The sequence below is a fragment of the Bison bison genome, unplaced genomic scaffold (assembly GCF_000754665.1).
Source record: "Bison bison bison isolate TAMUID 2011002044 unplaced genomic scaffold, Bison_UMD1.0 scf7180017864194, whole genome shotgun sequence".
NCBI lineage: Eukaryota > Metazoa > Chordata > Mammalia > Artiodactyla > Bovidae > Bison > Bison bison.
In genome coordinates, this window is record NW_011494766.1 from 1,225,090 (window position 1) to 1,237,870 (window position 12,781).

The 12,781-nt window shown below is 38.8% G+C and overlaps 1 protein-coding gene across 1 annotated transcript in view; it reads right to left on the bottom strand.

Moving 5' to 3' along the window:
• SUMF1 (sulfatase modifying factor 1) overlaps window positions 1-12,781 on the bottom strand; it is a 94,367-nt gene that overhangs the window by 8,450 nt on the left and 73,136 nt on the right. Inside the window, exon 8 of the mRNA XM_010844128.1 lies at window positions 6,792-6,851. Coding sequence (XP_010842430.1) covers window positions 6,792-6,851 — 60 coding nt within the window. The remainder of the gene's footprint in view (window positions 1-6,791; window positions 6,852-12,781) is intronic.

The window sequence follows — 12,781 nt, forward strand, 5'->3', positions numbered from 1 at the left end:
AAGCAGGAAGCACGGGTGGATAAATAGGATGGAGTTACTTTAAAGGCAGTCTTCTAACCAGAAAGAGGTTGGGCTTGACACAGATGAGAACTATGACATTTTGCTGATTTACCCGCTCAAAAAGGCAAAATTCAAGACTCATTAGCTATTTAACCTTAGGCAAAGCTTTTCTAAATCTTCTCCATTGATAAAATGGGTCTGCTGCTGCTGCTGCAAGTCGCTTCAGTCGTGTCCAACTCTGTGCGACCCCACAGACAGAAGCCCACCAGGCCCCCCCGTCCCTGGGATTCTCCAGGCAAGAACACTGGAGTGGGTTGCCATTTCCTTCTCCAATGCATGAAAGGGAAAAGTGAAAGTGAAGTCGCTCAGTTGTGCCCGACTCTTAGTGACCCCATGGACTGCAGCCTACCAGGCTCCTCTGCCCATGGGATTTTCTAGGCAAGAGTACTGGAGTGGGTTGCCATTGCCTTCTCCAAAATGGGTCTACTAATGGGATAATGTCAAAATGCTTCATCTTATCTTTACATGAAAAAGTTAAGTGGTAGACGTGGAGATTATTTTAACTGTTACTTTATAATGAACCCAATGCTGTTAATTAAAGGAACTCACTTTGCCTGTCTTATCTGACTTCTTTGGGTTAACCCACTTCCTAACTAAAACAAAAGCGCTCATTAGCTTTCCTGTAGGCCTTAGATATCTTATGTTGTAAAGATGATAATTCTCTTGCCAGCATCTGCATTTGCTGGGCTTCCCTGGTAGCTCAAATGGTAAAGAATCTGCCTGCAATGCAAGAGACTCGGATTCAACTCCTGGGTCGGGAAGACCCCCTGGAGAAGGGAATGGAAACGCACTCCAGTATTCCTGCTTGGAAAATTCCATGAACAGAGGAACTGGCAGGCCACAGTCCATGAGGTCACAAGAAGTCGGACTAAGCGACTTCTACTTTACTTTTTGGGGTCCTCCAGTGACTCAGCAGTAAAGAAGCCACCTGCAATGCAGGAGGCACAGGAGACATGGGTTAAATCCCTGGGTTGGGAAGATGCCCTGGAGAAGGGCATGGCAATCCACACCAGTATTCTTGCTTGGAGAATCCCTTGGACCAAGGAACCTGGTGGGCTACAATCCATAGGGTTCCAAAGAATTGGACATGACTGCAGCATGTAGCATGCATGCATTTGCTACATAAATAGGAAAATCATTTGCTATATAAATGGGAAAGGTGAGGCACTATCTCTGGTGACAAGCATTAGGGTTAGGGTTAGGTCTTTGTTGAATGGCACAGTTCTATATGTAACTTATTTCTCAGATTATATGACAAATTATTTTAAAATTAGGTATTCATATGCCACAAAATACAGGCTGTAGCAACTGTAACAAAGTGCGCCTGCCTGGAACACTGTGGTCAGAAAAGACACTTATGATGTATAAGAGATTTTGCTTATAGCCATGCTTGAAGACCCTGGTACATACAGCATAATTCCATTTGGGGAAGAAAAATTAAAACTGCACCAAAAAGTTGAGTAGAATACTATCAATATATTCTTTAGAAAGCAAGGTAAATTATTTTTTCATTTTTATGTTTATTATTTATTTTCTAATTTTTATGGAAAGAAAACGTTTTGCTTACATAACAACAAAAGCTTAAAATAAGTGATAAAAAGAGCTACTCTTTCACTGGATCACAGCAATACCTAAACTCTTCCATTTACCTAAATGATAACGAACTAAACCCTAAAAAGCAAGTCTCACTACAAGTTACTGTTGAAAAGGTCAGGACGATCACATGAGACAACAGTCAATTCACATTATCATTGCATTTTAAATGTACTCATTCACTCAGCAAACACTTATTAATATAAGTACTTCATTTTAAATTCCAATAATGGACAACTAATGAAATACATAATTAAAGAGGAAAATGGCCTGATTTCATATGTCCTCATTGCTCTTTCTTTTTTTCCAACTCTACTTTTAGCACCAAAAATGGTTATTAATGATGTTAGGACTTTGAGTGGCTAAAATATAGGTCATTTTATTAATTAAGAACAGAGGTAGTGGTGAGGACCTGTTTTAGCCCCATTTCATCAAAATAGCTAATTACTGTGTGGAATTGATCTGGATAGCTGCACTCAGCACGTGAGCCTGGATTCAAGAACAATCCATTTAAGATAATGGCTTAATAGCCTTGGGGCACTGGAGTCAAGTGGGATGGCAATATGGCTTTCATGAGAGGAAGAGGTTTAGGTATAAAGAATAGTTTTGAGGTATCTGTAGCTCATTAGGAACAAAATGCTTATAGAAAAATGACACAGTAGAACCCAGGTCTCTCAATTTCCCATCCACTGCCCTTGTCAATACACTTGATCAACTCCTTTTGCTAGTAATCTTGGTGTAAAATGGTGGGGTTGTGGGAGCAACAAGTAAGAATTTCCTCAATGCTGTGGGTTGGGCTAAAGATCTCACGGGAATTAATCTAACAACTTCAAAAACAACTAATATTTCTTGAGTACTTACTATGTGAACTGTTCTAAAATCTTCACATGTATCAAGTGACTTAATCCTTCTAATAACCCTGCTGCTGCTGCTGCTGCTGCTAAGGCGCTTCAGTCGTGTCCAACTCTGTGCGATTCCATAGATGGAAGCCAACCAGGCTCCCCCATCCCTGGGATTCTCCAGGCAAGAGTACTGGAGTGGGCTGCCATTTTCTTCTCCAATGCATGAAAGTGAAAAGTGAAAGTGAAGTCGCTCAGCCGTGTCCGACTCTTAGCGACCCCATGGACTGCAGCCTACCAGGCTCTGCCACCCACGGGATTTTCCAGGCAAGAGTACTGGAGTGGGTTGCCATTGCCTTCTCCCTAATAACCCTGAGGTAGGTATTATTATACATGCATCATATATACAAGGAAAAAATGAGGCACAAGTATGGCAATGGTGTTCCTAAGATCACATGGCTTATAATCATGAATCTAGGATTATAGCTTTTTCATTCCCATTCTAGAATCTGTGCTCTTAACACCATGTTGACTCACAGTTGTTCTTTCTGTGCTCTCTTATCCTTACTGAAGCCATACTTTGGACGGACTCTCAAAAAATCAGAAATAATCATCAGTGACTTACTTTAGTCATGCAGACTGCCCCTGATAATGATCAAAAATAAGTCACCTTCTAATTAAGGTTATTTTTTTGCAAAATGAATTAACCATTCTTCTTTTTATTGATTTTCTTTCTTTTACTGATTTTCACCTTTGCCATAAGAATTATTTCCAGGATTCTGCCTATCTAGTTAGTAGTTCTTTTGCTGGTTCTTTATTCAGAAGAGAAGATGGAGGGGAGACAATCTTAATGAAGATGATGATTAAGAATGGTGGCGCTGTTTGGAAAGAATTATGTCCTCCAAGTTCTTATGTATGAAGCCCTAACCCCTGGTACCTCAGAATGTGACTGTTTGGAAGTGGGACTTTAAGGTGATAATTACATTAAAAGTAAGCTGTTAGGATGGGCCTTCATTCAATCTGAGTGGCATTCTTGTAAGAAGAGGAGATTGGGAGAGAAGAGCCCTGCATGCACGGAGGAGAGACCTTGCAAGAACACAGACAGAAGGCTGCCATCTTTGAACCAAGGAGTGAGACCTCAAGAAAACAGACTGGTAACACCTGAATCTTGGACTTCTAGCCTCCAGAACTGTGAGAACATAAATTTTTGTTGTTTAAAAAACAAACAAACAAAACAAAAAAAAATAAACAAAGAATGATAGTATTAGCAGCAACTAACTTACTGAGTCTTTACCATGAGCTAGGCATGTGTGCGTATACATTTGTTCGGTACATTTGTTCCTCATAAAAACCTTACAGTAGCTGCAATTATGATGCACATTTTACATATGTGAAAACTGAGACTTAGAAAGGTTAAGTAATTTGTCTAAAGTTACAGGTAAAGACTAGCAAAGAGAAGTTACAGAATTCCAACCCAGATCTAATTCTAGACTCCACAGTTTAATGCACTTCCTATACCTAGTGGCAGTTAAAGCTGTCACTCTTAATCTAGTGGAAAGAAGAAGCACTCTGAAAGTAATTCACAATCAACACTGCGCTATTTCCTTGACCTCACCAAAATAACCAGACTGAGGTTACATACCTACATCATTTACAATTAATTTGACTGAGATCCTAGAGGTGCCACTTCTCTCTGGAAAATCTTGTGGTTCCCACTCAGTTATTCTCTCTGCTATTCTCTGCTATTCTCTCTTCTGGAACACTCTCTCCAGCCCTCTGATCCTGACTAAATTAAAACTTATCCTTCAGGGTGACTAAGAAAAGTTACAGATGTGTAATATAAACTCTAAATCAACCACAAAAATTTTAAAACAAAAAGGGAAAGCTAATAAGCCAAAGAAGAGACAATGAAGTGATTAAAAAACTTAATCCAAAAAAGTTTAAAAAACAAGAGAGAGAGCAAATGGAAAAGAACAGATGAGACAAAGAGAAAAATAAATCTCAAGATGGCAAATTTAAACCCAACCATAACAATAATCATGTTAAATGTAAATGGTCTAAACAGCAAGTGAAAATGCAAAGATTATGTGAATAAATTCATTAACTCAGATGAAATGGATAAATTCCTTGAAAGACACAAACTCCCAAAGATTAATCAATAACAAACAAATAAATTCACCATATTAACAGACTAAAAAAGAAAAACCACATAAACATCTCAATAGCTTCAAAGAAACATCTGGCAAAATCCACATCCATTTCTGATAAAAACTCTCAAAAATCCAAGACTAGAAGGAAAGTTGCTCAAGCTGGTAAAGGGCAGCTTTGAAAACACTATAGCTTATATCATAGCTAATTCTGAAAAGCTGAATGTCTTTCCTCTAACATCAAAAATTAGGTAAGACTGTTGGCACTTATCACTCCTATTCAACAATATACTGGAGGTTCTAGCTAGAGAGAAATACAGCAAGAGAAAGTAATAAAAGATATCCAAATTAAAAAGGAAGAAGTAAAACTGTCTATACTCCCAATTGGTATAACCACTTATGTAGAAAATACAATAGAATCTACAAAAACATTACTAATACAAATGAGTTTAACAAGGTTACACAACACAAATATACAAAAATCAACTCTGCCATGTAACTGTATTTATTAAAAACATGTATTAGGTTAAAAGATATTTTAAAAGCATAAATTAAGATGCTTATAAAAATTTAAAGCATTTAAAATAAGCAAGCAAAATGAAATGGTAAAGTAGGCACATTTATATGTATGGCACTGGAATATTTTGGTGTTCATACTTGAAATGTGCTTTACAAGTTTCATTTGCTCCACTTATCTGTGAAGAAAAAATCTTCTGGTCCACAATTCTTATAGAGTAAATGGATTATCAATTAAGAAAAGTGCCATATGTCAGAGACATAACTGGTGGCAACTAGAGTTTTGAACTACTGCTGTCCAAAAAGAGAGTCACCTGTTTTTCATGGAAGTCTGGTTCCCCAGCAAGAGGATTCAGATACACCTGCAGTAACAGCTTGAATCAGAGAAAAAAAAAATCTGGGGCTACAGACAGATGGGTATATGAACATTTTAAACTACTCGAATGGCCTAGGGCAATGCTTTTAATTTAAAATTAAAATTAGAATTTTAAAGATAAATTTGTCTACATCCTGTTATAAAGGTAGGTGTAAAGCATAGTTTGAGTCAACTCGGTGAAATTCCATCTAAATGATTATATTAAAAATTCTAAGAAAGGAAGAAGACACACATACCTATGAACTCTCTCATACACATAATTTAAAGAGAGTCTTTTTAGGCCAGTGGTTCCCAAGCTTTGATGTATGTTATGATCACCTCAAGAGCTTTAAAATCCTGATGCCCAGGTCATAATACAGAAAAATCAAATCAGGATGAGGTGAGTGAGGAAACAGGCGTCAGTACCTTTTATAGATCCCAGATGATTCTAATGTTCAATAAAGTTTGAGAACCATTATTTTAAGGCAAAGTTTGACAATGCCTCCATTATCAAATTAATAACTTAATTTGGAGCCATTACAGGGTATTTTAAGTCTCTAACTGCCTAGACTGACTGAATTATCATAGGATGCTTCTTGGAGGAACAATCTGCGAAATGCCATCTTTGCATAGGGATAGAAAGACAGCAGTTGAAGTGCTGGAGACACTAAAAATACATGATTTAAAGAAAAAAAGGGAGAGGCGTGCTATTCAATTTCTGAACTCCTTAAAAAAGGCTACTCATGAACACTGAGTCACTTCTACTAGCCAAGAACAACTGTCTCTGACACTGACATTACAGCCCAAAGAGAAAAAGCATTCTCTGAGATTAATCTTTATTCTACAATGTACATTCTATATCCCAAGAAAGAACACTTGGGATATTTCCATTTTGACATACCACAATCTACCCTCCATCTATAATCCTTACCTTAATAGCAATAGAGAAGCCAAAAAAATATCTGGAGCCTCAAATAAATTAAGGGTGTGGTTCCAGACTTCCATGATGGAAAAGGTATACAGTCCACCCAGATTCGTGGGACAACAAAGATCTCTCAAAGGGTCACAATACAACAGATGGAATATGGTTGACAACAGACCATTTATAACCTCTGCTTCTTGAATCACTTATTGGCATGCCTGTGCCCAAACTTCTCTTTTTTCTTGCTTTGATGGAGATGTATTAATAGACATGGATGGGACATTTGGGGGTTAATGATTACAATGGACCCATACACCTGCTGTTAGAACACCAAAGCAGAGGTTAGTGACTCGACTTACTTTATGGCACATGTAGGATCCACCTTTCTTCACCCGGTCTTTCCCAGAAGGGGGGCCTTTCTGTGGATGAAAAGAAGAGAACTCATTAGTTCAGATAGTACAACTGCCCTTCCAAGGTCAGAGAGAGAGAGAGTATGTGTTAATCACTCAATCTTGTATGACTTTTTGCAACACCACGGACTATAGTCTACCAGGGTCCTCTGTCCATGGGAATCCTCCAGGCAAGAATACTGGAGTGGGTAGCCATTCCCTTCTCCATCCACAGAGCATTTATTTTAATCCAGCCAGCTCTCTCATAGTTGCCTAAATGGGGCACATGCTTTTCTGTCCCTGAGTCTCGCATCTGCACCCAAGCACCTTCTCTAATGCCTTCCAAATCCTATATTCTCTGAGGTCCAGCTCAAGTTCCCACTCTTCGGTGAACTCTGTGACTATCTTAAGCAACCCAAACCCCTACAGGGTTTTCTTCCTAGATGACTAATAGGCTGCCTGGCAACATCTCTTCCATCAGCTTCTCATGCTGACAGGCAAATTTATCCTGCATTATAACTGGCCTGCAGACCTAGACTGGCAAGCCTTTTTGAGTTATGTTTTTAAAATCCTACTATGCAACACCTTATACACCCTTTCCTAGCTGAATAAAGAGATATAATTTTTCTCTCCAAAAAATTTTAGGTCAGGTTTACTGAGGTATAATTTATATAAATTTATACTTCTACAACATTTAAATGCACACTTATAATGAGTTTTGAGTTTTCAAACCCGGGTCTCCTGCATTGTAGACAGACATTTTACCGTCTGAGCCACCAGGGAAGTCCTATAATCATATAACCACCATCACAATCAAGACAAAGAATGTAGTTTATCTTTTTCAAAAACATTTATATAGTGCTTATTATGAACTACTGCCTGGAAAATCCCATGGAGAGAGGAGCCTGGTAGGCTACAGTCTATGGGGTCACAAAGAGTCGGACACGACTGAGCAACTTCACTTTCACTTTCACTTTATTATGAACCAAGTAGGGCTCGAAGTATTTTGCAAGTATTAACTCACATGATTTCCATAACAACTTCTGAGATTAAGCAAATGTCAGAATGAGGATTCACCCTGAGACAGCCTGGTTCCAGAGCTTAGAGACCAAGAGTATAGGAAACTGAACGGGGGCTTCCACTATAATGAGAACTGAAGCCAGAAAGAGCAAGCCAAGATGTAAGACTATTTCTTCTAAGGAGGGCTTAGGAAAAACTGCAATAGAAATGAATGCTGTAAAGTTTTAGTTGCCAGGGTCAAAAGCCTCATGATTACGTTAGCCATGCAAAGAGTATCTGAGAGCTACGAGTAAACTCCTACAAACCAGAACCACATCTGGGAAGTCTGAGAGGAATAAGAGTTTTTTGCTTTTCCTTTGTTACACAAAAACAACTAATGATACAGATGTGGAAAATTCTGAAAGCAATGGGAATACCAGACCACCTGACCTGCCTCTTGAGAAACCTATATGCAGGTCAGGAAGCAACAGTTAGAACAACAGACATGGAACAACAGACTGGTTCCTAATAGGAAAAGGAGTATGTCAAGGCTGTATATTGTTACTGTGCTTATTTAACTCATATGCAGAGTACATCATGAGAAACGCTGGGCTGGAAGAAGCACAAGCTAGAATCAAGATTGCCGGGAGAAATACCAATAACCTCAGATATGCAGATGACACCACCCTTATGGCAGAAAGTGAAGGGGAACTAAAAAGCCTCTTGATGAAAGTGAAAGAGGAGAGTGAAAAAGTTGGCTTAAAGCTCAACATTCAGAAAACGAGGATCATGGCATCTAGTTCCATCACTTCATGGCAAATAGATGGGGAAACAGTGGAAACAGTGACAGACTTTATTTTGGAGGGCTCTAAAATCACTGCAAATGGTGATTGCAGCCATGAAATTAAAAGACGCTTACACCTTGGAAGGAAAGTTATGACCAACCTAGATAGCATATTGAAAAGCAGAGACATTACTTTGCCAACAAAGGTCCATCTAGTCAAGGCTATGGTTTTTCCACTGGTCATGTATGCATGTAAGAGTTGGACTGTGAAGAAAGCTGAGCACCAAAGAATTGATGCTTTTGAACTGTGGTGTTGGAGAAGACTCTTGAGAGTCCCTTGGACTGCAAGGAGGTCCAACCAGTCCATCCTAAAGGAGATCAGTCCTGGGTGTTCATTGGAAGGACTGATGTTAAAGCTGAAACTTCAGTACTTTGGCCACCTCATGCGAAGAGTTGACTCATTGGAAAAGACTCTGATGCTGGGAGGGATTGGGGGCAGGAGGAGAAGGGGATGACAAAGGATGAGATGGCTGGATGGCATCACCGACTCGATGGACCTGAGTCTGGGTGAACTCTGGGAGTTGGTGATGGACAGGGAGGCCTGGCGTGCTGCAATTCATGGGGTCGCAAAGAGTCGGACACAAATGAGTGACTGAACTGAACTGAACAGTGCTTCTTATTTCAGTTTTCTTTTTTCTTTCAAAGTGTGAGTTGCTCAGATGTGTTCAACTCTTTTCATTCTCATGGACTGTAGCCCTCTGCCTATGGGATTCTCTAGGCAAGAATACAGGAGTGGGTATGCCATTCCCTTCTCCAGGGGATCTTCTCAACCCAGGGATTGAAACCAGGTCTCCTGCATTGCAGGCGGATTCTTTACTGTGTGAGCCAACATGAAATCTGAGTTTTCCTTTTCCTTGTCAAAGGCCCAGATCTAAGTGGCAGAACCTAAAAGAACCATGTTTTCTTCAAGCATAGTTAACACACTGACTGGAAAACAGTATGTTACTGTTTTCCAAGAAAACAACTTGTGAGCAGAACTTCATGTTTTCTTCAAAGCATTTTCATGTACTTAAAAACTGTCAAAGACCAAGCCACTGGCTATCCTTCATTCCACTGCAAGGCCAAAGTTATTTCCATACCCTTAACTGCTTTATGTTACACTGTTAAACTTATTGATTACAAATGGGCAAGCTATAAATGAGAAGAACTACATCTGAAAATAATGACTTCATACCACAGCATCCTTTCCAGGACTATCTGGAATCTGACAGCCATTACAACAGAATCTGCTTGGTGCGTTTATTATTGTATAAAAGTAGCATAATCACCCAGAATTCACCAAAGCAGAGATGAAAGCATTTATAACTGTGCTGTTATCCCACAGAATGGCCACTCTCTCCTACATTAAATTTCTTGCTTGGGGATTCTTGCATTGCACTGCTTCAGGTGGTTCTCTGCATGCTGGGTTATGATGTACCAAATGGCAGTCTAAATTCTGATTAAAGTTGCTCACAGTATATGCTGGCATGCAAGATTCAATTCTTTTGTCAAGTTAGATCCAAGAACAAGAAGGAGCTGATTTGCTAACAGGAAGGAGCGAGAACAAAATAGTTCCCTCTCATCACCATCTCATATGAACTGAATCTTCAATCAATAAAAATGACATTCAACAAAGTGACACACAAGTCCTAATGAGAGTCACCTCAGGCTGATAAGACCACAGCAGTTAATACAGTCCTCTAGGTAACTGCTCAGCTGATCCTTATAAATAAAACTCTTTTTGCCAGAAAATATGATGCAGGATTACAGGATTAGCTACATCTGTTTGAAATGCTTACCACTTTGCAAAACAAACAAAAAAACAGAAAAATTACTAGCAGTGCGTAATGAGTTGAATAGTGCCCCCTCCCTCAAGTTCATGGTCACCCAAAGCCTCAGCATATGACCAAATTTGGAAATAGGGAGCGTGCACATTTGTAAATTTTGTGTTAGTTAAGGTGAGGTCATATTGGATTATGGTGAGCTCTAAATCCAGCGACTGGTGTTCTTGTAACAGGAGGAAAGGACGCAGAGAAGGTCATGTGAAGATGGAGGCAGAGACTGGGCTGATGTAGCTACAAGCCAAAGAATGCCAAGGGCTCTGGGGAACTGCCAGAAGCTAGGAAGAGACAAGGGAGGATTCCAGAGACTGAAGGGAATATGGCCCTGTCAGGACCTTGGTCTCAGACTTCTAGCTGCCAAAATTGTGAGAGAATAAACTTTTGTTTTTTCAAGCCACCAAGTTTGTGGTAATCTGTTATAGCAGCCCTAGGAAACTAATATAAGGGGGAAATGCCTCCATTTCTTTTTGCTGAAGAAAGGATCAATAAATCAAAATTAACATCATCTCTCACAGTAAAGTCTGTTGTTGTTCAGTCGCCAAGTAGTGTCTGATTCTTTCTCAACCCCTGGACTCTCAACCCCTGTAGCCCGCCAGGCTCCTCTGTCCATGGAATTCTCCAGGAAAGAATACTGGAGTGGGCTGTCATTTCCTTCTCCAAGGAATTGTCCCAGACCAGGGATCGAACCTGGGTCTCCTGCACTGAAGGTGGATTTCTTACCACTGAGTCACCAGGGAAGTAGGTTAAAACAACTTAAAGGAGCTACAGACTGTAGTGTCTGAATACCTCACCTTTCTGCCTATATCCCTGGTAAGAAGAGAGGCTGCTGTGCCCAAATGACCTCGACCACCAGTATTCAAGAATCAAAGTAAAAATACACACTGAACACAGAGATTTTGCTCAGAAACAGATAAGAATCCATGTGAAAGCTGATGATGGTGTTGAGTTCTTCTATATCTTTGCTGATTTTTCTACCTAGTTATACTACCAATCGCTGAAAATCAAGCATTATCATCTAGACTTAAAACTGCAGGTTAGACTATTCTTCCTTTCAATTTTATCAGTTCTTGCTTCATAGGTTTCAGGTCTTTTCTGGGGCATGCATATTTAGCATTATTACATCCTCTTGGTAGATTGATCGTTTTATCATTAAACAATGCCCTTCCCTGACTCTGGTAATTTTGCTTTGAAGTCTACTCTATACAACATTAAAACAGCTATTCCTGCTGTTTTCTGATTAATGTTTACATAAAACATCTTTTCGCATCATTTTGTTTTCAATCTATTATATCATTGTTTGAAGTGAGTTTTTTGTAGAACTGTATCTAGTTAGGTTATGTTTTTTAATCCACATTGCCAATGTGCCTTTTAATATTTAGACCATTGTGCTTTCAATGAAATTCCTGATATTTTAGGACTTAAGACAGCCATTTTGTTGTTGCTTTTGTCTGTTCTCTATTTTTTGTTTTATTTTTTCTGCATTCCTGTGGCAGAAAGATTTCTCTAAAGAAATTCATTTTTATTCATTTACAATGCTTAATTACAGTTTGACATATATATTTAATATATGTATATTCATTAAACATATAACTTAAATATATATTATATAGTACATATTACAAGTATTAAATATATATAATGCTTAATTTATACATATATAAAACTGATAAGATATAAAATATTAGTCTACTGGTATTATTTTACCAATTCCAGTGAAGTACAGAAAATTTACCTCCCTTTATATCTCTTTAGCTTCCCCCGTTTATAACTACATTAAATAATTCTTCCAAACATATTTAGAAACACATCAACATCATAATTTCTGCTTCAACTATCAAACAAAACTTGGAAATCTTGAGAGGACAGCCTACTATATGTACCCATATTTTTCCTACTATGTTCTTTCTCCCATCCTGATGTTCAAAGGTTCTTTCTTGAATCATTTCCTTTCTGTTTAGGGAACTTCCTTTAGACATTCATTTAGGATAGGTCTGCTGATGACAGATTCTGTAGTTTTCCTTCATTTGAAAATGTCTTGATTTTCTCTTATTCCTAAAAGACATTTCATTAGATAAAGGATTCTGGGTTGGCAGTTTTCAGTTCCAGAAAAACATCTATTTCTGCTTTATTGACTATGCCAAAGCCTTTGACTGTGTGCATCACAATAAACTGTGGAAAATTCTGAAAGAGATGGGAGATAGCAGACCACCTGACCTGCCTCTTGAGAAATCTGTATGCAGGTCAGGAAGCAACAGTTAGAACTGCACATGGAACAACAGACTGGTTCCAAATAGGAA